The following is a 24,162-nucleotide window of genomic DNA, read 5'->3' on the forward strand; positions in this document are numbered from 1 at the left end:
CACATGATGTAATGGCGAGGAGGTCCATGGTGAAGAACATGGAGAAGAGCATTAGACTCTTTTCCAGTGAGGAAGGACTCCCTGGAGAAGAGCCTAATGCTGGGAAAGATGGAGGGCAAAAGAAGGGGACGACAGAGAATGAGGTAGCTGGATGGAGTCACTGAAGCAGCCGGTGTGAGCTTGAATGGACTCCAGAGGATGGTAGAGGACAGGAAGGCCTGGAGGAACATTGTCCATGGGGTTGGAATGGGTCAGACATGACTTTGCAATTAAAAACAATAACAACATGGTGAAGAAAAGATTGAGAACCACCGATTTAGAGAATATGATAGAAGTGACTTTGATTACATGGCTATTACCATCACTCATTGAAAAAGACTTCAAAAAATATTATTGTTGCTTGGCATTACTGTATAAAGAATTAAGATCTCTGTTTTCAGCAGTGCTTCAGGGGCGTCCATCATTTGCAGTCCCAGAGCAATTCCAGTACTATAAAATCCGCCCACATCTTGGGTGGGCAGTAGAGGCTGTTTACTCTCATAGGTTGGTGGTGGTGGTGGTGGTGGTAAGAGTTACCCTGCTGCACCATTGCTACAGCAAAAGAGTTGTCAATGACTTTCATGAATGGAAGTTTAGATTGTTGAATTTTAAGTGAGAGCTTAGAAAGGATTAAAAAGCTTGGGTTTAATTTTGTTAATTGGCAGGACGTGCACGGCTCGTGGTGTGTTTAGCTTTGCAAATACTATAACCCAATTAATGCTGGGATTAGTTGAACTGAGATTTCAGCCCTAAATAGCCATGGTGGTCTGGGGTTAACTAAAGGTTCCCCAGCCATTTTAATAGAAGCCAAAGGGCAAGTCCGCTCCTCCTACTATTGGTCACAGAGAAGAAATCAAAAACAGCCCCTGAGTTGCTCTAGGAATCTCCTCTCACTGTTCCTGCTTTTTACAACCTCACCACAGCCCCACTTGCTTGTGAGGCTGGGAAGAAAGGGGGCAAGAATGAGGAAGCCCCTTCAGCTCAGCCAATCTGGCAACTAATTCTGACTGGACTTCCTGTTTTTTTGTTTTTTTTTTAAACCTTTTCTAAAAAAATATTCTTTTAAGCCGGGGTCTCCAGCCTTGGCAACTTTAAACCTGATGGACTTCAACTCCCAGAATCCCCCAACAAGCAAGGCTTCCAGGCTTAAAGTTGCCAAAGTTGGAGACCCCTGCTTTAAAGGGTAAGGAGGGATAATCACTCAGTCATTTTTGCAAGAACTTGCACAGTATCAGAAATTTCTGGCTCTTGTTTGACCCAGCCATTGTGGCTTATTTGCTGTTGATTTACCAGATAAGTAACATGTAGTCCGTTCGGGTCAACTGAGCTTTTTGACATAGCTATTGATTTGCATTGTTTATCTGCTATGTTTACATGTATTTTAAAAAAATCAGTAAAACTCTATATAAATTCCATTTGAGTTTTGATTTTGAATACAAAGATAATGGAAACAGTACAGATTCACACCCAATTATCTGAAACACCTCATGTAGTAAGTAGTCTGTGGTATTAAGTGATTCAAAAAAAAAATTTCATGGGCAGAACCAATTTTGAAATTGATTTGACAAAGATGTTTGTCAGGATGTGTAATAAGATATGCCGAAATAGATAAATTACGAAAGAAATACAGGGAAAGGAAGTGTCAGCCTCTGCTTTGCTGCTGCTTCGGCTGCCATTGTAACAGGGGGGGGGGCATGGTATTTGGGAGGGGAATCATGATGTGCTGGAGGAAGATTCTAGATGCTGACCTGACCATCTTACTGCGCATGTGGAGGAAGGGAGTTTCCCGCCAAGGTTAACTGTCTGGCATTCCATCCTGGTGATGTCTTTTGAAGTTATCTCCCACCTGACAGTTGGGTACATTATAATTGGACTATGGACTGGGGTGCCAAGGGGAGGGGATTGAATTATACATGATATTCTTTGCTTTCGTGCCTAATTAACAGATTCAGCTTAGCTTTGCTACTGTTCATTTATAATTAGTAAAAGTACACTTGATTTCAAACAAATGGAGTTGAGTGGTTTCTTTCCTGATTATTAAATGAAGTCGCATCTGACAGGAAGAATCAGAATTCTATCGGATATGGGATAATTGGTATAGTTGGATGGAGCAAAGGAATAAAAAAAGCAATGAAAAAAATAGAATAACACTCAAAAATAATAATTATGAGTAAAACAAGGGGGTCAAGATTGGTGAATTCAAATCAGGACGATAGCTGGAAGATAGACTGTAGAACCCTAAAGAAAAAAGGAAATGATATGAAACAAAAATGGGTGTGTGGAAATACCATCCCCAAGAAAACATGAACTGGGATCTGAAAGAGACACCTATAACAATAGAAAAAGAAAGGAAGGGAAGAAGGAAGGAAAGGAGGGGAGGAAGGAAGTAGGGAATGGAGGGACGAAGGAAAGGAAAGGAGTGGAGAGTAGAAGGGAGAGGAATAGAAGGAGAGATAGTAGGAGAGGAAGAAGAAGTGTGGAGGAGAGGTAAGGGAAGAAGAAAGAGGTAAGGGAAGGTGGGTGGAAGGGAGAGAAAAAGAAGAGGAGGAGGGAGGAAGAGAAAGAAAGAGTAGGAGAGAAGGTAGGAAGGAGAAGAAAAAGGGTAGGAGTAGGGAAGAGATAAGGGAAGGAAGAAGGGGATGGAGAGGAGGAAGGAAGGAAGTAGAGAAGGAAGGGAAGGAGAAAAGAAAAGAAAGAGAAAACAAGGTGGTGTCTTAGCAGGTGTGAAGGATGGTAAACAAAGCATTTTAAACTATACCTTATAACCTTTCAAATGGAATAATAATAATATAAGAATGGCAAAGAAAAAGAATAATTATGTGAATGTATATCTATAACTGTATGTAAGAGAATAAATGACAGTAAAATATAAAGCATAATATAGGTAAATAATATTTGGCCATAAGTAGCTAAGTATAAATAAATAAAGAATTGTACATAAAAATGGATAACGAATAAGGAGATTATGAACGCAAGATAGAAATGTACAGTAGGGAAAACACTAACTGCAAAGAAACCGATTCGGAACTGCGGTATGATATACGATGGAACTTATTGTTCCTATGTTGTTTTTAAGTTATGTGTTTGTTTTTGTTGATGTGCTTATGTGTTTAAAATAAAAATTTATAAATATAAAATAAAAAAAAGATGTATTTTTTTCCTTCTTTTCATTCCTCTCCCCCCCCCCCGCCCCTGTGTCTCCATTTGAACACAGTATAGGTAACTGGGATCTGCATTGCTTGTGAGTTCGTATCCTCTGCTCTTTCCAGTCTCAGTTGGCTTTGTTTGTTTTTAGCAATCTTGCCAACAAGCTAAATTGGCTGTATAATGCCATGGTGACACCCCTTTCATTATGTGATCTCCATCTGGATCAATTACATTACCAAATAAGGATAAAATGGATGCATTTTATGTTTGTTCTAAGTTAAACATTATGCAAATATACTTCCAAATGCTAAAAAATATAATTACAAATATACATTTGTATATTAGGTTGGATAATTTTAATATATTAAACTGGAAGGAATATCTAAACAGTGCATAAGAGTCATAGTCTGGAAAAATTCCTATAAAATTAATTATGTTTGGCTTCATAATGCTAATATAAAGAGCCACGGGTAATGAAGATTCAATTCATTTTTACATAATTTTTGCCTATTTTGCTTCTGTAAATTTTCAGATCATTGTTTAAAAATAGAAGTAGCTGGCTGTCTCTCTCTTGATATTAATATCTTTAGACATATTAAAAAGTTTATCTATGCTCATGAGTCTCTATATGGCCTCTTCAAGATAATCCAGTCATGTCAAACCTGCCCCAATCTGATCCCTTAGGAAAGAAAGGCCTTCAACTTCATTTGGTTAAAGGAAAGGGTTCCTTTATTAAGGATGTTGATTGCAGTAAAGCCAAGTCAGTTCTGAAATCTCCCACACTCACTAGATACAAAAATAAGGTACAGTATAGGTTCCTCCTCCCTCCAGTGACCAGTCCATTTCCAGCCAACCCAAGCTTTCCAATATATTTTGAGAACTCTGAGATGTTTGGAGGTAAACTGCATATTTCTCAGGGTCCCTGACATGCTAGGATAAACAGGATCCAACTGTTCTGGTCCTTATCATCTGTCATTCCCCACTCCCGATCTCCTATCATGTATACACAAGCTTTATTGCCCTTTCATCCTCTCCCCTCCTTCTTTTTATGGCAGGATGCCTATGAGCACCCTCCCCCCCCCCACGCCAAGCCAAGCCACTTGTACCTTTGGTTTTTCCTGCATAGGTGTAAATCCATGTTTCATCTTGTTGGATAGGGCCCATTGTTCAAGTCTGTCAAGATCTTTTTGGATCCTAAGCTTGTCTCTTGGGTTGTTGGTTATTCCCACCACCTTAGTGTCTTCCTCAAATTTGATAAGTTCCCCTTCTATTCCCTCATCTAAGTCATTTATGAAGATATTGAAGAGAACTGGGCCTAAGATGGAACCTTGTGGTACCCCACTGCTTACTTCCCTCCATGTAGATGTAGTACCATTAAGGACGACTTGTTGAGTTAGGGTTTATCAGGCAGTTACAAATTCATCTGATGGTGATGCTGTCTAACCCACATTTTTCTAGCTTACCAAGAAGTGAGCTATAGTCTACTTTGTCAAATGCCTTACTGAAATCTAAGTATACTATGTCCATAGCATTTCGCTGGTCTACTAATTTAATCACTTTGTCAAAGAATGAAGTAAGATTGGTTTGGCATGATCTGTTTTTAACAAACTCATGCTGGCTCCTAATTATGACTCTATTTGTTTCTTGATGTTCACAGATCTGTTTTTTAAAATTATTTTTCCAGTATCTTCCCAGGTATTGATGTTAGACTGATGAATAAAGGAGTAAAATTTTTCCACTTGTTCCATACCAAATATAGTGTTGTAGCACCATTTTTTGTCCAGATGGTATGGATTGTAGTCCTTCACCAAAGTCAGGTAAAGTAATTTAAAAACTTTAAATTTAGATAAAAACTAAATTGCCCTTAATTGTTTTATCCTCTTCTTGTAGAGGTATACTAATATCTCTTGATGCTTTGAGGTTTTTCTTTATATTTTTTCCAACTATAAATACAGAATTACAGCATAAAAATATTTATAAAAATAAGTATGCAAGATAATTTTCCGATTTCTTATCTCAGGCATGAAATATTCTATTTAAAAATAAATAAATGGTGCAGAGTTATCAAAAAAGAAATAATACGTATCAAATTCGAAGCTTTAGGAATGAATGAATTTAAGTGGATCAGAATTGGCTATTTAAATTATATGATTACACAGTACACTTATTAATAACATGAGTGCACATGAAGGCACAGAGTGGCAATGATGCTCAGAAAGGACATATGTGATTGGTTATAGTCAGTGGTGAGATTCAGCCAGTTCGCACCACTTTGGGATAATCGGTTATTAACTTTCTAAGCAGTTTGGTGAACTGGTTGTTGGAAGAAATCATTAGGGCAGAGAACCGGTTTAAAATTATTTGAATCCCACCACTGGCTATAGTTCAATAAATGATAGGCTCATATCTAGAAGAATTAGTGGATATCCAGTAAGCATTAACTTTGTGTGTGTGTATACAGTATAGCTGTACTACAAATTCAGCATGAAAGTCATTGGGAAATTCAAATCATGCCAAATGCTCCATCTAAAAAGGATATATTACTAATGGCTGTTTGGAATGCAGAAGTTGAACTAATGGAGGAACCAGGAAGATGTGAACTTGGTAAATAATGCAAGGGATAGATAGTAGAGTGTTGCAAAGATGATTGCTTATTCATTGCTAATACTTGTTCCAAAAACAAGATACAGACTCTATTGTATTGATAACACCAGAATCCCAACTATGTACTAAGAAAGTAATATAAATTCTAAAAATGGAGAGCTGCAATCCAGTTAACCAGGCTACTTCTAGATGTAGTTTGTAGGATATAAAATAATGAATTATTGGTGTCAAAATATATTAGTTAAATTTAAAAAAATAGAAGAGAATAGATTTGACCTGGAAGTCATATTGCCCAAACATAGGATCTGTTTATAGAATAGATGTGAAAGAAAAGCTAAGGAGCATAGCAAAAAATGAAATCACTGTGAAACATTAAGGGGAAAAAATTCCAGAGAGGAAAAGATCCAAGTGACTTTCAAAATACTATATTGTGATAACCAAAGAAAGTCAGAAAGTAAACCTTGAGAATAACAGCAGCAGCAGCAGCAGCAACAATTTCAATTGCAAATTTCCTGGGGACAGCTTCCATCCTGCAATGATTTTGGTAACACCATCAAACACCCAGAAATGCTTATCCCCAGTTCCTTGGTAAGGACCCAATAGGTAGACAAAAATGCCAAATCCTGTCTGAACATCTGTCTGACTGTGCGATGATTAATAATAATAATGATGATGATGAAAGCTAAATTGCTCTGGGAATTTAGAATCCAAACAGGACCTGTTTGATTGTTAAGACACCAGGACTTAACAATAGTCAATAAGAAAGACAAAAAAGTCTGGATAGTGGATGTGGCAGTGCCTGGGAGACACCAGAATAGAAAAAACTGAAGAAGATAACAAAATATAAAGACCTACAATTAGAAATAGAATGACTGGGGCAAAGGTAAGCAAGTGTAGTACCAATAGTAATAGGCATTTTGGGTGCAATCCCAAAACAATTGGAGCACCACTTGAACACCATTGCCATTGACAAATTCACCATTAGTCAATTGCAAAAGGTGGCTTTACTGGGAACAGCTTCCATCCTGCAACTGTAATTTGAACATCATCAAACATCCAGATCTGCCTATCCCAGGTCCTTGTTAAGGACTGATAGGTAGACAGATAGCTGACTGTGATGATGAGATGATGATGATGATGATAATTGCAATATCTGGACCCATCAGAATAAAAGAGAAAATCACAAAAAGCTCTACGAATAGAAGTAGAATGACTATGGCAAAAGAAAGCAAAGATATTACCAACAGTAAGAGGTGCCTTGGGTGTAATCCCAAAATAACTGGAGCACCACATGAATGTCATTGGCATTGGCATTCTTCAAGAGTAATCAGGGTTGAAAGGGATGGACAGGCCCCTTGTGTTGTTAAATATACTGATTATGGCTTTGTCCCCTTAATAGTTTGTGGATGCTTTGGTTGTATGCAACTATTGTTTTTAATTCTTTGGATGTGTCCAGAATAATTTGGACTAGGGTAGTTTAGTAGTTTAATAAGAAGTAATAAAAACAAATAGGCAAATTATATTCCTGGGGATAGTTACTGATCAGTCCTGGACAAAATAAAGACAGATTAATTCATTGAGATAATGCTCAGCAGTCAAAACCTTGACCTTGTGATGAGAGAAAAATGGACTAGAAAGAATGATTCTTGGGAGATTTAGAGAAATAGAAGATGGGAAGATAAGGTGAATGGACAGAATTAAACTGATTGCTGGAATGCCCTTGGAACCTTTACAGGTTGTCCCTGAGAAAATATCAAGATGATGGGAATTTTCTATATCAGGGGTCCCCAAACTTGGCAACTTTAAGACTTGTGGACTTCAACTCCGAGAATTCTGGGAGTTGAAGTCCACAAGTCTTAAAGTTGCCAAGTTTGAAGACCTCTGGTCTATATTATCATTGGGTGACATCTAACTGAGCTGATTTTTTTCACGAGGCTGTTCAGCTGAATTCAAGATTTTTCAAGAATAATCACAGATAGTTCCAATTTTAATATGCATCATTTTATAGATTGCAATTATTATGCAGTCCACTTACTCACTTTGACAAGTCCCTATAGAATCTCTTCTGTTTATTCTTTGGAAGGAAATTTTATTTTAGGAAGGAAGAGTTGATTCATACTTGATACTGAACTGCAAGCCCTTAACAACTTTTTAAAAGTTAAGATGAACCTATAATTGTTAAATTAGGGGAAGCACACTTTTTATGACCCTTGGGGCCTTTAGCCTGCAGTGTATAAATGCACCTGGCAGTCTACCACTCCAAGGTTATATGCTGATCTTCTAATTAAATACTGTAATTAGAGATTAATTCTTGAAAAGTTTTGCGTGAACTTTGCTAGTGCTTCATTTTTTGTGGATAGATGGAAAATGAGTGCAAAATACCATGTATTAAAAAACAGGGTTCAACTGAAAAATATATTCTATTTCAACCAGTGCATTTTTATGCATATCAATAGTTTTCAAAATAGCATCTTTAAAATACTTGTAATATGTTAATTTCTATTTCTACAGTTAACAGTTAATTGTTTATACTCCACCTGAACTTGAGGAGAGTCAATCCATTTTACTGAAGTGAGCTGTTCCTTCCTTAAATGTCTATGGAGATTCTCAGTCATCCAGGTCAGGGTTGTCCCAAAGGTGCTTTTTTCAAGAGGCAACTGGACTATCTGGTTTTTCTTTGAAGACGTTCCGCTTCTCATCCAAGAATCTTCTTCAGACTCTGAAAGATATGGGACTGATTATAATCCTGACGTATATTGTAGTTGCCTTAGAAGTAATAGCTGTGTATAGCAACCCTACAAAGTAGACCAGACTAAGAAACAAATGCCATGTAGGTCCCCACCATCCATTCAGAGCTGAAGAAGCTTCTTGAATGAGAAGCGAAATGTCTTCAAAGAAAAACCAGAAAGTCCAGTTGCCTCTGGGGAAAAAAAGCACATTTGGGACTGTTTCTTACTTGTGTATAATTGGATTTCACTGATTATGATATAAATGAAATGTTTTAATGTTTTTAAAAATTCCTGTATTTCATGTACAAGATAGTGATAAGATTATAACATCAAAATACATATAATTTTATTTTATATGCTATCTAAGACCTGAACAATAATGATACCATTTTTGTTTAGGTCCATGATGGTGAACCTATGGCACAAGCGCCAGAGGTGACACGCAGAGCCCTCTCTGCTGGCACATGCGCCATCTCCCCAGATCAGATCTCCGTGGCGTTTCTTTCGTGAGCTTCTGTTTCCCTGCAAACAACAAAACAGAAGCTCACGAAAGAAAAAGATCTTACCTCTTGCTGCGCTGCCGGTGTTGGGATGCCCCACCTCCCACCAGCCAGCTGGTCTTAGGGTCTCTGCTGTGCATGCCCGGGCATGCCCATGCTCACAAATGTTCGCTCATGCGCCTGTCCGCTTATGTCCATGCATGTCCATGCATGCACATGTCTAAGCAATCGCACTTTGCGTATACACATCTTTCAGCTGGGGCGTGCACGCATGCAGTTCAGGCACTCGGTGTCTAAAGGTTCACCATCACTGGTATAGGGATCAGATGGATGAAATCATTTTTGTATTAGCATAATATTGATATCATTTTTCCATTGTTGTGGCTTTCCCATATATTTCTCACTGTTTGTAAATATTCTAATCCTATTATCCCTTTCATTCTCCAAGGTTTTGTCATATCTAACCAGCTACAACCAACTCAAAAAACACCCCTATTAATTCTTTATACTCAAAAAAATCTTTTTGGTTATTTGGAAAAAACTAATGAAGCCAACTTAGAAATCCTGAGCAATTAAACAGTCTTTATAGGACCACCAGACTTGGAAATATGTGCCTATTTCTTTAGATTTTCTCCAACATGTGGGATTTATATTAAGGTTATTTATTCATTTATCATGTTGCATTTCCTTGGAGTTAGATAGCATCTATTAAATACTTCCATTGTATTTTCTCCAAAATGTATGTCAGAGGTTTTCTAGGCCAGTTGTGATGCAATGAGATGGGAGGCTCACCTGTTAGTTTGTGGCGCTCATGAGAAGTACTATGTGCAAGGAGAGTAGCCTGAGGTTGCCATGAGGACAACAGTCTCTACCTGAAAGCCGAGCCCTGCATTGCATCGCATCCGCCAGGCTCCTCTATAAAAAACCCAGAAAGGCAAGTTGGGCGCTGCTGGTCCTTGGAGCCGGGTGAGGAGCATGCTGAGTTCTGCAAGTCCCTCAGGTGGCCAGGTGAGAAAACTGGTCTTGGCCTACAGGCTGTAAGTGCCCTCTATGTGCTGGTTGTTGCTGGAGATCATTCTTAGGCTCCCTTGCCTGACTGAATGGCCAGCTCAGGAACAGGTTGAGGCTTGGGGGGACCCAGCAGCAGGAGTGGGTTCCCGCTTCTTCTACTGCTAGTTCGCTCAGGGATGTGCTTTGGGCCTGCTAAATAGCAATAGCAATAGTTAGACTTATATACCGCTTCATAGGGCTTTCAGCCCTCTCTAAGCGGTTTTACAGAGTCAGCATATTGCCCCCAACAACATTCCGGGTCCTCATTTTACCCACCTCGGAAGGATGGAAGGCTGAGTCACCTTGAGCCTGGTGGGATTTGAACAAGCCAAACTGCTGAACTGCAGTCAGCTGAAGTAGCCTGCAGTGCTGCATTTAACCACTTGCGCCACCTTGGCTCTAGATAGACTAGATAGTGCCATCTATGACACTACCAATAGAACCAGTACGGGGCATGGCCGGCCAAGGTACTACCTACTCTGCTGAACCAGTCCGAACTGATAGGAACCCACCTTTGCCTAGCAGGATGGGTGGAGGAAAAAGGTGAGTGGGCATTGCAGCATCCTGAACAATGACAGGGTACTTTAAACAGCTGTAACTTAAAAACCAGACCATAAGTATTTTGGGGGGCAGAGGTCTCCAACCTTGGCCACTTGTAAGATTTGCAGACTTCAACTCCCAGAGTTCAGGGAGTTGAAGTCCACAAGTCTTAAGGTAGCCATGGTTGGAGACCCCTGTTTTTTGGTGGGGCTGTTATAACTTAGGTCGCTAAACAACCGGTTGTAAGTTGACTCCCTGTTATTTATGATTTAAACATGAATTAAGTCATCATAAAATATTGTTTTGCATGATTCTTCAAATAATGTTTTGAAAGAGATGGTGGCTAGATTATGGTAGGTGTTATAAGAAAGGTTTTAACTCATGTGGTGGCGGCTGCCCTATAATATTTGTAAAGCTCTTTGTTCTAAAAACTTGATACAATGTGTAGTTGAAGTGATTTTATTTCATTGGTACTTACAGTATATGGATCCTTTCTGTTTTCCTTCATGGCAATATTTAGGTTTCTTCACTGACTAGTCCACTCTACTGCTTACTTTGATGGTGCTGTAGCTTTTTGTATTTTACTATTTAGAAAGAAAATAAGCATGAAGTCTCTCTCTCTCTCTCTCTCTCTCTGTGTGTGTGTGTGTGTGTGTGTGTGAGAGAGAGAGAGAGAGAGAGAGAGAGGGAGGGAGGGAGGGAGGGAGAGAGTGAGTGAAATTTAAATTCATTTAAACCTACAATACTTTTTCCTGATCCAAATTGCCTACAGCAATGCTGGGGTTCAGTGAAACAGCAGCTTTGACTTTGGGAAAATAGCAGCAAACAAAGAAGAGGGTTTGCATCTTCTCTCCATGATTGGCCTTCTTATTCTTAATTCGAATTTACTTGCCCCCTACGTCTGAATGAAGACACCCCAATTCACTTCAATCCCGTATTGATCCATGAATAATCCTCCAGGTTGTCTCAGGCTAACCAACATGTCTCAGGCTCATTCTCCACTGGTGAGGAGGCATTGCTCCATTGCCTTAGGAATCACCCAAGGCCTGTATGCATATCAGGGTTTGCTATTTGTCACAACAAATATTTTAATAGTATTTCAGTTACAATGTTATGCATAGGAATTTTGAAAAGTAATTCGTTCTAAGGAAGGGAAAATATTAGTTAAAGGTATTGCAAGCTTTTTTCCCTGTTAAGTGTAAACTTAACTCTGAAAAGTGTAAACATTGGCTCTTTCCTGATAATCTTTGTCTTTCTTTGCAGTGCGGCTCCATGAGAGCATTTCAGAAGAAGGTTTCCATTACCTTGTATTTGATCTGTAAGTCTGGTTTATTTGTTTTTTATCTTTGGTCATTGAAAAGTATGTGAGGTTTGTAAACATCTCCCTCCCTCCTTTTCCCATCCTTAGGTAGCCGAATGTGCATGTAATTCAACTTAAGCAAACAAACAGCATTAGGGTCCTGAAATCCTGTCAAGAAAATGCCTTTTTGTCAGGAATTGCTAATTAAGCCAGGTAAGACCACTTGTAAATAATGAAGTTATGTCAGATGACTTTCTTGTGTGCAGACATTGGGTATTAGTTAGATCGACCCCCCAAAATAAAGAAAAGACTCCCTCCTGTTCAGTCAGCAGAACTTCTGCTGAGGCAGGATTTCTATTGGTTTCTTTCCAGTAAATTTTAAGGCTTGGGCTAAATTAGAAGTAGTAACAACTCCACAATTATTTGTAGTTTAGGCTGCAGGCCATAGCTTTCTTTTATTGCCATTATTTTCTGGAGGAATTTTGCAGGATTAGCCAGGATTGGTGACCTTGGAGGTCTTCTAGTCCAACCCCCTTCTCAAGCCTGCACTTGTCCTTGCTACATGTGTAGAAAAAGCTTAGGGTTAGCTATTGGGTGCTGAACATACATGATTGACGATTATTACTCTTAATGATCTTTTGCTTTGGAATTAACCTTTTAAAGTTTATTTAAAAGGCTGAAGAGGGAGCTTCTCTTTCCATTTGCTATTGACTGTTAGTGTTTGACATCTGCTTCATAAAAGTGTGACTTCTTTAATTTCATGGCTTATGTTTGATTCCAGGGTGACTGGGGGGAGCTATTTGAAGATATTGTTGCCAGGGATACTACAGTGAAGCCGATGCTAGGTAAGTTCATGCTGTTTAATATGGTTTGATATTCTTTTCTTTTAATTTATTTATGACCAATATTCTAATGTCAGTCCTGTCCCAACCTGGTCAACATATGATGGCAGTTCTGACATCTGCGAAATACCATTTCTTGACAAAATTTTACTGTTTTTAGCTAAAATTTTTAGCTGTTCATACAATTTAGGCATAATACTTGTAGAGTTTACAGCCTTTTTAGATGTTAGTTGCCACAATAAATTATTCCTAGACTGGACTATATAAATATAGGGAGAAAAATTAAAATGTTATAAAATCTGTTTAACAGGGCAGTTTTTAACACATGAAAATGGGGCTAGGTGGACTTTGCTCTACTTATCTTGACTGTATTACTTGGTGTCTAAGCTGTAGTACAATAAAATTGTGTTGCTAAATTCTTGGTTTTTTTTAAAGCTAGTTATCTAGTTCACTGTTGCAAAGCAGGGTAGTTTGAACCATCTTACTAAACAAAACAATAAATCACTGTAACTTACATTTAAGTGCATTGTTGTTGATATTGACTACGGATAGGTTTTGTTGAAGATTCATAACATTTATGCCTTGCTTCTCTTCTGGGACCTTAGAGCCCCTTATTGGATATACCTCTGATAAGTGGAGCAAAGTCAAATCTTGATTCTCTTTATGTCCTATAGATAGCACCTCGGTTTCACAAGAACACACTCTTCCTAGCCTTTCTCTTTTAAAAAATGGCATTACCAAATCTGTGTTGCTGTTGTTTGGTTAGGAGCATCTCAACAGTAAAGACAACCTTATTTTTAATCTGTTGCTTTTGTCATGAGTACAATTTATTCATGACATATGTTTTTACTATGCCTTCAGTGGTATTTTATAAAGGTTTTTTTTTCTATAAAGGAGAGTGATATAATGTTCCTCTCCACCATCCTTCACAATGGTGAAGGTAAGTGAAAAGTAAGCTTAGGTCATATCCAATGCAGTCATTCTATGCAAGTAAACACTTATTTTTTGTGTGTAAATAATGACTGCGTAAATATATAATTATTCCTCTTATTATATCATGCTTCTGATAAACTTAATCTACAAATATTGGAATACAACATCCAGTTATAAACAGGTGTCACAAAGCTCTCGTATTGGTTCCTGCAGAGTGAAATAGCTAGAAATTGCTATCTGGTTTAGCTTTGGAAGAACATGTATATTCAAAAGATCACATCCATAGCTGATTCTTCCCTTTGCAGCATTTCCCTTTGCTTGGCCTTTGCTGCAGTATAGTTCACTTGCTGTTGCCATTTTGGATCTGAAAGGCCTTCCTAAGTGTTGGCTCTGTTCTAGTTGTACAGAATGTGTCGGATTCTTGCTGTCCATCCTGTCCTGTACTGGGATTGGACATAGTTGCAGAGCCTACCAGAATAGTTCATCTTGCCAGCGCCTTTGGCATGTACCTTCTGGGGATGTGTTGAGATGCCTAGCTGTTTCCCAGAGCAAGAATCTATCCCTCCACTTAATGTAAATGGTTCTTATTGTGCAAGTTGGTTTCCCCATCCCCATCTGGGTAGTCTATGGTACTTCCGAGGAATGCTCAGTTAGCTTCTCCATTGTTGCATTTATTATAGCATTTGTTATAAAATTTGAACAGAATTTGCACTTCAAAACACTTTAAGAGTGAATTACAATGGGATTCACCCCATAGCAGGGTGACTATGGCCATGGAGTGGCATAAACCAGGCAAATGTCCCTGGTTTATGCTATAAGAACTGTTACAGTGCAAAATTAGTTGCTTCCTTCTTTGCAATGAATTGCTTCTGCCGGCTGTTATGTTACTTTCATTATAAGTGCCTGGAAATGAGCTTAATGAACATTTGCAGGTTTTGTGTGGTACTTTGCGCAGGCACTTTGTGCAGGTGTAATGTTGAACTAATACAATAGGTGTTGATAACAGCGCTCATTCAAAGGGAGAGGGACAGAGATAATTTTTTGTTTTGATGGAAAACATGGAGCTTGAAAGCTGGAACAAGGGAAGTAAAAATATGAGTTAAGCAGGCTCTGTACTTTCAAAGACTCCCAGCCCTTTTGTGCAGATATGTTTGCAATGGGCTTCCGTGCACTGCTACTTAAACTTTCCACTGGCAGTTTCCCAATATGAAGGAGGTGAGGGAATCTTCAGTTTCAGCCAGGCTGGCAAAGAGGTTATAGTAAATACTGGCTAATGGAATTGAGTCTTGTCTGGCAGATTTTAGGGATTCTTGAAAAATCTCTCAATCAGGGCAAGAGGTTTCTGGGTCAAGGTGGGGCTAGGATTCAGGCTTCCAAGCACTTCTCAGTGCACAGAGCTGAACTGCAGAAAGAGCTGTGAGTTACATTTTCTTCATAGGACAATGCAGACAGCGGGCCTGGTAAGTAATAGCTCATATTTGCTTGTGGTATTTTATGTATTGTTAAAACTTAAATCTTCAGTTCCTGATTAAAAGCATATTTGCTGATATTGCATAATAATTTTGCCTTGGGAGTCTCACTAGAAGAATATTTATATATTCAAGAAATAAATCAATAAATCATGTTTCTTTTCTGCTTTGTTTGTTTGTTTTGCAGCCACTGCATTCATCAGATTTTGGAGAGCGTCAATCATATTCATCAACATGATATTGTACATAGGGATTTAAAGGTAATACATGGCTCCAGTGAAAATTAGACTTGCCTGGAGGCTACAGTTAAATGAAATCAAGATAGTTGCACAGGTGGATCTTGGGCAGTATAAAATTGGTTTGCTTTCCACTACAGTCTTTAGCTTAAAAATCTTTCATTTAATTTAATACCCTGGTTCCTTCAATGCTGCACAATTTGCAAAACTTTGGCATCTCCAATTGATATTGTACTGTCGTTGAAGAGAGGAAAAGTAAGCTTTCTGCTTGTAGCAGATCATAACTCCATTTAGAGAATCTAATTCAGCTGCAAGAAGGCGTATGGGTGGAGCTTTTTCTTGACTTCTCTTTGCCAGTCAAGTTCTAATTCTAATTTTTAAAAGAAATACATGTTAGAGGCATATTTTCCTTGTGTTCATTATGGACGTAAGATGTTATACAGTAGGTCTAAACTATTCGTGTAGCATAATAATTCAAAGGATTTTAAAATGCTAAAGGTAAATATTGACAAGAGATCTGAGATATCAGTTGCAGGGAAATGGATCCAGAAATGATTCAGAATCAGTGAAAATATTGTCGAGACTTATTGCAACCTCATGTGCAGCGAGGTTTTCTAAAAAGGTTTGTTCAGATAGTGTTTATGCTTTGGTGAGGAAATTATACCTATAGAAGTACCGGTGGCCCTTGTAAACAGCAATTTCACATTGGCAAGTTGAGTCATTAGAGAGCAGGCTTCAAAATAGTTATATAGTTCTTTATCTTTGTAAAGATATGACAAAACGACAGAAGGGGCTTTTGTGCTTTTGTAATATACATTTCTTTAAAAATGAGGTCATCTGCATGATTTTGATTTGCATTTGGTGCCTGTATCCTCCTCCTCCTCACTAGGTGAGCTTGTTCACGAGGCACCATATGGTGTCCTTGAAGTACCTGGCCACCTTTTTGGAGCAACCTCCTGAGAGCGGAAATTGCCCTGCTTCTGCCATATGGCACACACTGGTCCTTGCAGCTCTTTTGTGATCAAGTGGAGAGACTACTTGATTGTGTCACTGGTTGCTGATGCTGCCACAAACTGCTTACAATTTACTACTGGACAACAGTGGTTTCCATGAGTGCAATTGAAAAAGCCCCTCCACCAAGAAGCCAGCATGATCTATGTAACCCAAGCAGGTTGTCTCCCTCATCCCTAGCTAAGCATGATACTTGAAGAAGGCCAACTGTTGCAAGGAGCCATGTAAAACTTTGCATCTGGCTGATGATGTTTCAACCAAGTGAAGAGAAGGGAGGAACAATGCAGATACATTATAAGAGAAAGATGATGCTTGGTTTTATTAGTTAATCAGTTTTAGCCTGGTTTTACATTGAATAGAAATCCCATACATCAGAAGAATCACCACTATCTCTTTCATTTCCTGCATCAAGGGAACCACCTGGGGGTGGGGGGAGAGGAGAAACAGGGTCAGAGCTGAAACGTAAATTACATGGGGTCAGAGTTCCCTTCACTTGGAACGTACCCGACATGAGCTCCAAATAGATAACTGGATTTATTTGAAGCTTGGCTCGAGGCTCATGATTTAATTAGGGCATCCCCTGATAGCAAGCCAATTCTGACCCCATGTAGTTTACAGGGTTGGTTTTTTCCTTATTGTTTGCATGCAACCTTAGTATTAGGTTAGTATTCATTTATTACCTTACATTAAAATACTGACTCAGAGGGAATTGGCTAGGTGCAGCCCTTGCATGGACTACTTACACAAAAGTTGTTTGTTTAATCCTCTGATAAATTAGTCAGTCAGTGTATTGGATTCCAGCCAGAAGTGTTTTCAGGAATGGTCCTTCCTTCAGTAAATACTGCCTTAAGTGGAATTGCAGGAGGATGACTTCTTTTTATTGGTATCTCCATGCCAATGATGACAGAGCTGCTCTGTTAGGGACACAGCACTTTGCTGTATCATTTATTCTGAGCTTCAGGACATAACTACACTTATTCTTAAAAATGTCTTACCCAGTGCTTTTGCTGAATCGATTCTACCTGGCTTCACATAATCTTTCCTGGACTCAGTTCAGATTACTGACAAACAAATCATTTCAACAAATCATTTTGCCCTGATGGCATCCACCCATCCAATACCATCCAAGTATTATTATAAAGAGTTTAAAGCTGAGATTGTGGACGTTCTAACTAAAATATGCAGCCGTCTCTACATTCACCTGTGTAGTTGAAGACTGGAAGGTATCATCTTAATTCCAATTTTTAAGAAGTGTCCACGGGGAGATCCAAGAAATTAAAGACCTATCAGTTTAACATCTGCTCCAGGAAACCAGTGGAAACCAGAAGAGAGAGCAAAAAACCTAAAGAAGGACTAAAGCATTATCATCCTCCCAGCAGACAAAGCAAACATAGTTATTATAGATGGATGTCATACATGCAAAAAAATGAAATAATTACGGCAAACAGCAAAACCTACACCCTAATAACACCACCCAATAGGGAAACTAGACAGCCTGATCAGAGTATTCTTACAATCTAATCGAGGGAGGTCAAATCACAAAGATGAATATTGCCAGATGAAAAAGCAGGAGACCTGCTCTCCCATACTTTTATGGATGCATCAAAATACATAAGCCCAACATATCTCTTTGTCAATTGTATCACTAGCAGGGACCCCAACACATAACATAGTTAAATAACTTATAAAACAGCTTGGACTGCTTACGGAGGGAAGTTAATATTCTATTAGTTCTCACAGTAGTGCAAACCAGAGCACCAAAGACTAATAATAAAGAAGATGAGATTATGGTTTAATTCAATTTATAACACTCTTTACCACTATAGACCAGAACTAGCAACAGAATCCATAGCAACTGCACAACACAACACAGTCCTAATTATTTTTAATTTAAGTATTTAACTAAACAAATTTATGTAGCCACCGTTGGGGCCAACAGCGGCCGGCTGAGCTGTTGGTGGAATCTGACAGCGATGAACACTATGGGACTGCCCTGGAGGCTGAGGAAGACTATGGGGGGTGTTCGGAGTCAGAGCAGGGACTAGTGAGGCCTTTGACCACCAGGTGGCGTCTGAGTCAGGGAGCAGTGAGGAAAAAACAGAGGGAGGCTGACCCCGACATACATATGCGTAGGGCTGCGAGGAGGAGGGAGCAGCTTTGGAAAAAGGGTCACAGAAGGAAATAGGTACAGGTGGCTACTGATGGCTTATAGGTGGGGCAATGGAGGGGAATTTTGCAGGAAACAACAATTTACTGATCCAGCCGTAGAGAAGATTGGGAGAAATTTCGTGAGTTCAAGCCTTGTTTCATAGAGATAGCTTTCTGGGCTCCCAGCCAAAGGGTGCTTATCTCCATCCTTAGTTGTGGCAAACAGCAAAGTCTGAGTCCGTATATATTGTAGAGGCTTGGGACAGAACACCACCCAACTCAAATATAGCTAATTGGGGATCACCACTGCCAGGATTCCTAAATCCTGTAATGTAATGCAGAAAACATAGCACTTAAATGCATGCAGTCAAAAGTATGGAACTGATATGTAGATTACATCTTTGTTATAATAAAAAAGGAACAAATAGATAGATGAAATCAACCACATCTTTAAAGGAATAAAATTCACAAGGGAAGAGGGTATAACATACTATCCTCAGCAGCAGAAGAGATGACAACAAATTAGAAACCAAAGTCTATCGAAAAACCACCCACACTACCAAGTGCTCCATTACCAAAACAACCAACCTCCCACAAGAGAAGCTGTGTAAGAACATTATTCAGACACAATACAGCAATCCAGGACACCAGAAAAGAGAAAGAGCCCATGTGTACCACATCTTCCTTTAAAATGGAAACACAACTTTATGGAAAAACACCTGACCACTCAACCTACTGCAACACAACTAACACCAACTATTAAAAGGTAACATGGCCACATGTCAAAAACATCACAGAAACAACCAACAGACTGTTACAACAACATGATATTACCATGGCACCCATACCAATGAAAACTCCCCCAAATATCTTATGTTAACCCAAAACCCAATAACTCAAGAGAAAAACATACAATGTAAGAACTGTAACTGCCACTATATGGGACAGGCAGACAGAAGACTAACAGAATGCATCCATGAACAGTCAGAAAATACAATGAAAACTCCTTAATTGGAGTGGACAGACTTAACCGTAATTTCAACTTGAAAACTATGAGCACAGTAGACAAAGGTATAGTAAATCCAAAAATGTTAGGTAATTCCTGAAACTTGGCATTCAGACAAATCAGACATCAGCAGGAACATATAGATAAATCACATTTACACTTCATTCAAAAGAGACAATAAAAGTTGTAAAGAAAATAGAAAGATCAGAACACTTCCTTGCCACCTATCAATATCCAGATAAGCAGGGATCAACATCAGGAGCATCAGCAGACAAAGTAGTAGTAAACAATACCCTAATCAAGAATTTACAGGAGAAAACAACCCCACAAAAAACGGATAGGGCAAAACTATACAAACACAAATGAAACCCCACTCTCTTCTAGCATTGAGGATGTTACTTAGCCAAGTAATGAAATATCTGCAGGAAAACAAACAAGTTTAGAGAGCACCAATGACTCCACAGTGGAAATGGCTATTAAGATAACATTATCAAAAATTTAGAGAGACAGACCTTGCTCAAGATATCCAGAAAGGTCCTGTTTTAAAAAAAAACTATTAGAGGTTTTTGAAGGTGTTAATAAACACATGGATAAAAGTGAGCCACTAGTCATCAACTTAAATTTTCAAAAATGTGTAAGAATCCCCAGGATTCTGTCTTAGGAACAGGGCTTTCTATATGATCTAGCATTGGACATGATTAATTGAGTGGCCAGGTTGATATTTTTTTAGAATGGTAAAAACAATAAGAAGCTGTGAAGGAATCTCTCCACACATTGGCATAAAGTGGCAGAGGCAGATAGCTGACATTTACAGAAACATAAAGAGAAAAAGTCAGATGCATATGAGGATTATGATCCACTTTTAGGCCTAAGACCATGGCGATAAATATCCAGTGTCACCTTTTTTTACTTTTATACTCAGATGATCTATTGACTTTTTAGTTATAAAACTACTGCTTTGCATGGTGCAAATAAGGGGCTGGATGCAAGGCCTTGTGGATGATTGACACCTTCATCTGCTTGTTCTCAACGTGCATTCAGCTACAAAATTCCATGCTTTAGAAGTAAAAATTCTCTGTGGCAGTAGTTTTTTTTAGACTTCTGCTTCCAATTCCTCTGATATCTGCAGAGGGTTATTCTGGGGGCAAAAGGAGGAAACTCTTAGCATAGATGGGGAGAGAGCAAATCTCCACCTTCCTATCAACCAAAGCTGTCAAGAGAATTAACATGGAATCGGCAGAATTAAAAAACTGAAGTTGGTTTGCGTTGTTTTCAGCTTGATCCCCCTGATTAGCAGCCAGCATTTGTGTGTGACAGCATAAAAGAAGGGGTTTATGTTGGGGCATAGAGTACAAATGTAAAAATGTATGAAAGAGAATTTCCTGGGCCTTATGCTGTGTCAGGTAGATTTGGGGAGGATTTGAGGAGATAAATTTGGTTATTCCACCACACAATTAGCAGGATGCATTATTTCAATGCATAATTTTAGTTTTTCTTGGACATAATTGGAATTTCTGTGCAGCAAATGTAACTGAAGTTTGTTTTTTTTTTTAATTTATTTTTTATTTAAAGAGGTGTACAGAAAGTGGAAGAGGTATATGTAACTGAAGTTTTTGTGCAGTTAAATGAATTTATGCAAAGTTCATCTTGCTTGTTCTGCTGCCTTCAGAATTACTTCCAATAGTGCACATGTCACAAGGAAATCTAAAGGCCATGCAGAATTAGTGCCACCTACTGTTCGCCCTGGTGCATAAGAAATGTTTGTCTGGGAAAGAGTTTGATAAGGTGCAGTGCATGGCTATGAGGATGGATTTTATTCCATCCCTTCCATTGCCACTATGCTGCAGGTAAGAATCTGGATTTTTAAAAGAAGGGTAGATTGTGATGCTGTGAACTTTAAGAAGAGAGCAATGGTTTTAAGGCAGAAATACTCACTTCAGGTCTTTCTCTCTGGGGTCTCTTATGTAGCCTGAGAACTTGCTCCTTGCCAGTAAGTGCAAGGGGGCTGCTGTCAAACTGGCCGACTTCGGACTTGCAATTGAAGTACAAGGAGAACAGCAGGCGTGGTTTGGTAAGTGTTTCAGAAGTGTTCATGCTTTATCAAATTAAATTTCTTCTTTATTTAAAATCAGGGTTGCAACTTGTCACTTAAAGAACACTCCCAATTCTCCTCCAAAATGGGGATGGTTCTCTTTGCATGGATGATACAGCCCAAGCTCCGTTTTGTCTGCTCACTTACATATTGCAGCCCTTCATAGCTTCATTCCACTCAACTCTGCAGCAGGGACATTGGTTCATCTTTGGTTTAACATGCCAAATTCTGGGACATGAGATTCCTCAGCTTTCATTCTTTTAGTTTTTTGAATGAGACAATCCTGAAATAAAGTCAACAATATAATATTAGAAAGTGAGATGGACAGACTTGCAGGGCCTGAGACCTGTGGTTGCTGTGGCTGGCATATCTGTGAGAGCTGAAGCCATTTTCCAAATGCCGAGGAGCACTTCATACTGCAGATCCTTTCCTTGCTGCTTTGGACAGTGTCTGGCCCTGTAGAAGATCTTTGGCAGTGAATTATTGGGTAAAGAGTTTTTGCTGCATCTGGACACATTTGCTGGGGTTGCCATAGGCTCAGTCAATGAGAAGCACACTCCCATGCAGCTTCATTCTCCCTTCAATGGGGAGATTTAACCATGCCCTCTTCCAAGAACTCTTACCTTATAATAATTATTATTATTTATTGTCAGTGCTCAACATATGTACAATGAGATTGGTTGAACTCACTCAGTGCACCCCCCTAATACAATACAACTCACAGTGAAGACCCAAAAAAATCCCTAACCTAATAAATCATATTAACAAACACCCAGTCCCATTACACTAGTGTGAATATGTTACGTGTTGTGCCGGCCCTGCAAGTCCATCGTACTGCTTAATTATGATATTACTTTGCATTCAGCAGTCTGACAGCCTACGGATAAAAACCGTTCCTCAGCCTGTTTGTGTGGCTGGCTATGCTTGTATATCTCCTTCCCGATGGTAGGAGGGTAAAAAAGTGCTGATCAGGGTATGAGATGTCCCTGAGGATTTACCTTGAGAACTTTGCATTGTAGAACTGAGTTGGATACCCCAAGATGTAATAAAGCTAGTGCAGTTGGAGGGGGAAGACAGGGGGACACTGGAAATGTGATTTTTGGGAAGTGGGGAAGAGGGAATGGCTGAATTCCTTCTGATAGTTCCTGGTGAGAAGGGCTGGATGGGAGTTGATTGGGAGATTTTAGAGTGAGGGGCCCTTGATTGTCTAGTGAGATAATGGATGAAACTTGATTGAGGTGGTGGGTTCAGAATTGGCATTGATTTTGTCAAGTGCAGCCTATGGAGGACTCTTGAGTGTTGGGCTGCAGATGCTACAACTGCTCTAGAACATAGTAGCTGTGGATGCACCATGTGAAACCCATGTGATATATCTATTCTAGACTGGCTGCTACTTGACTTCTAGGTGCAATTCAAGGTGCTGGTTGTCACCTTGAAAATCTTAGATATTTCAAGACCTGTGGTATCTGCAAGACTGCCTTCTCCCAGTAACATCTGCCTGCCTAATGAAATTTAGTAGGTTTGGATCTTTACATGTCCTACTGATCAGACTGGCCAGAGACTTCAAGGGCCATGAAGTCCTGACTTCTCAGTCATCATCTCATTTCACCACCACCTCACCCCCAGCTTTTGAACTGATCCCTCCTTCCTGGCCTTCAGAAAATCAGTGTAAACCTGGCTGCTCCACTAAGATAAAACCTCAATTTGCATTGCATTGCATCAAATATGCAGTGGGCAGGTGTATATTGCTCAAAGTTGGCTGATTGGAGTGAGCTGTAAGTCCTGCAAATATATGAATGAAAAGCAAATAAAATAAAGGAAACCCCTGGATATGTCCCAGGGAAAACACAGGATATAAATACAATGTATATTAAAATATTAATTAACATTTGTCCACAGCATTAGATTTCATCTGCTAATTGAAGCTGAATCAATCATGGCATATTCTATGATTATCTTCCCTAAGGCTGGAGTGGGAGGGGAATTGATTTAATTGACACCCTATGCTAGTCCAGGATTGCCTAGTCTGGGAAGCTTTTCCATGAGATATTCATGGGGTAGCTCTAACACATCCCCCGCACTTCTTGTCAGAAGGCTTCTTTTATAGTAATCTGTGAAATTATCATATTTTTCAGAGTATAAGACGCAGCAAGGTTTTGAAGAGGAAAATAAAAAAAAGTTTCTGCACTCTACAAACTATTCAAAAACGGCCCGTTTTTCATAGCCCTTAGGAGGCTTGTAGAGTGCTCCTGGGGGGGGGGGGGGTTGAGCAAAAAATGGCTCAATTTTTTTTGCTAAAAGGGGTCTGTTTTTTTGTCAAAAAAAGGACATGAATAACCTTTAGGCAGCTTATAGAGTGCGGCTGGGGCTGGGGAACAAAAATGGCACTTTGGAAGCCTCCATAAGGCTATGCATGGCCATTTTGGTGAAGGGGTGGAGTTTCGGGAGGCAAAAAATGCTCTATTCAGTGTATCAGATGCACCCAGATTTTCAGCCTCTTTTTTGAGGGGAAAAAG

General features: G+C 39.2%; 1 protein-coding gene across 1 annotated transcript in view; it reads left to right on the plus strand.

Annotated features, from left to right (window-relative positions):
• The window catches only part of CAMK2G (calcium/calmodulin dependent protein kinase II gamma), a 191,774-nt gene that overhangs the window by 107,098 nt on the left and 60,514 nt on the right, over nucleotides 1-24,162 (plus strand). Inside the window, 5 exon segments of the mRNA XM_032231649.1 lie at nucleotides 11,873-11,931; nucleotides 12,691-12,727; nucleotides 12,730-12,754; nucleotides 15,341-15,413; nucleotides 21,523-21,625. Coding sequence (XP_032087540.1) covers nucleotides 11,873-11,931; nucleotides 12,691-12,727; nucleotides 12,730-12,754; nucleotides 15,341-15,413; nucleotides 21,523-21,625 — 297 coding nt within the window.

This window comes from Thamnophis elegans, chromosome 15 (assembly GCF_009769535.1).
Source record: "Thamnophis elegans isolate rThaEle1 chromosome 15, rThaEle1.pri, whole genome shotgun sequence".
In the NCBI taxonomy this organism is placed as follows: Eukaryota; Metazoa; Chordata; class Lepidosauria; order Squamata; family Colubridae; genus Thamnophis; species Thamnophis elegans.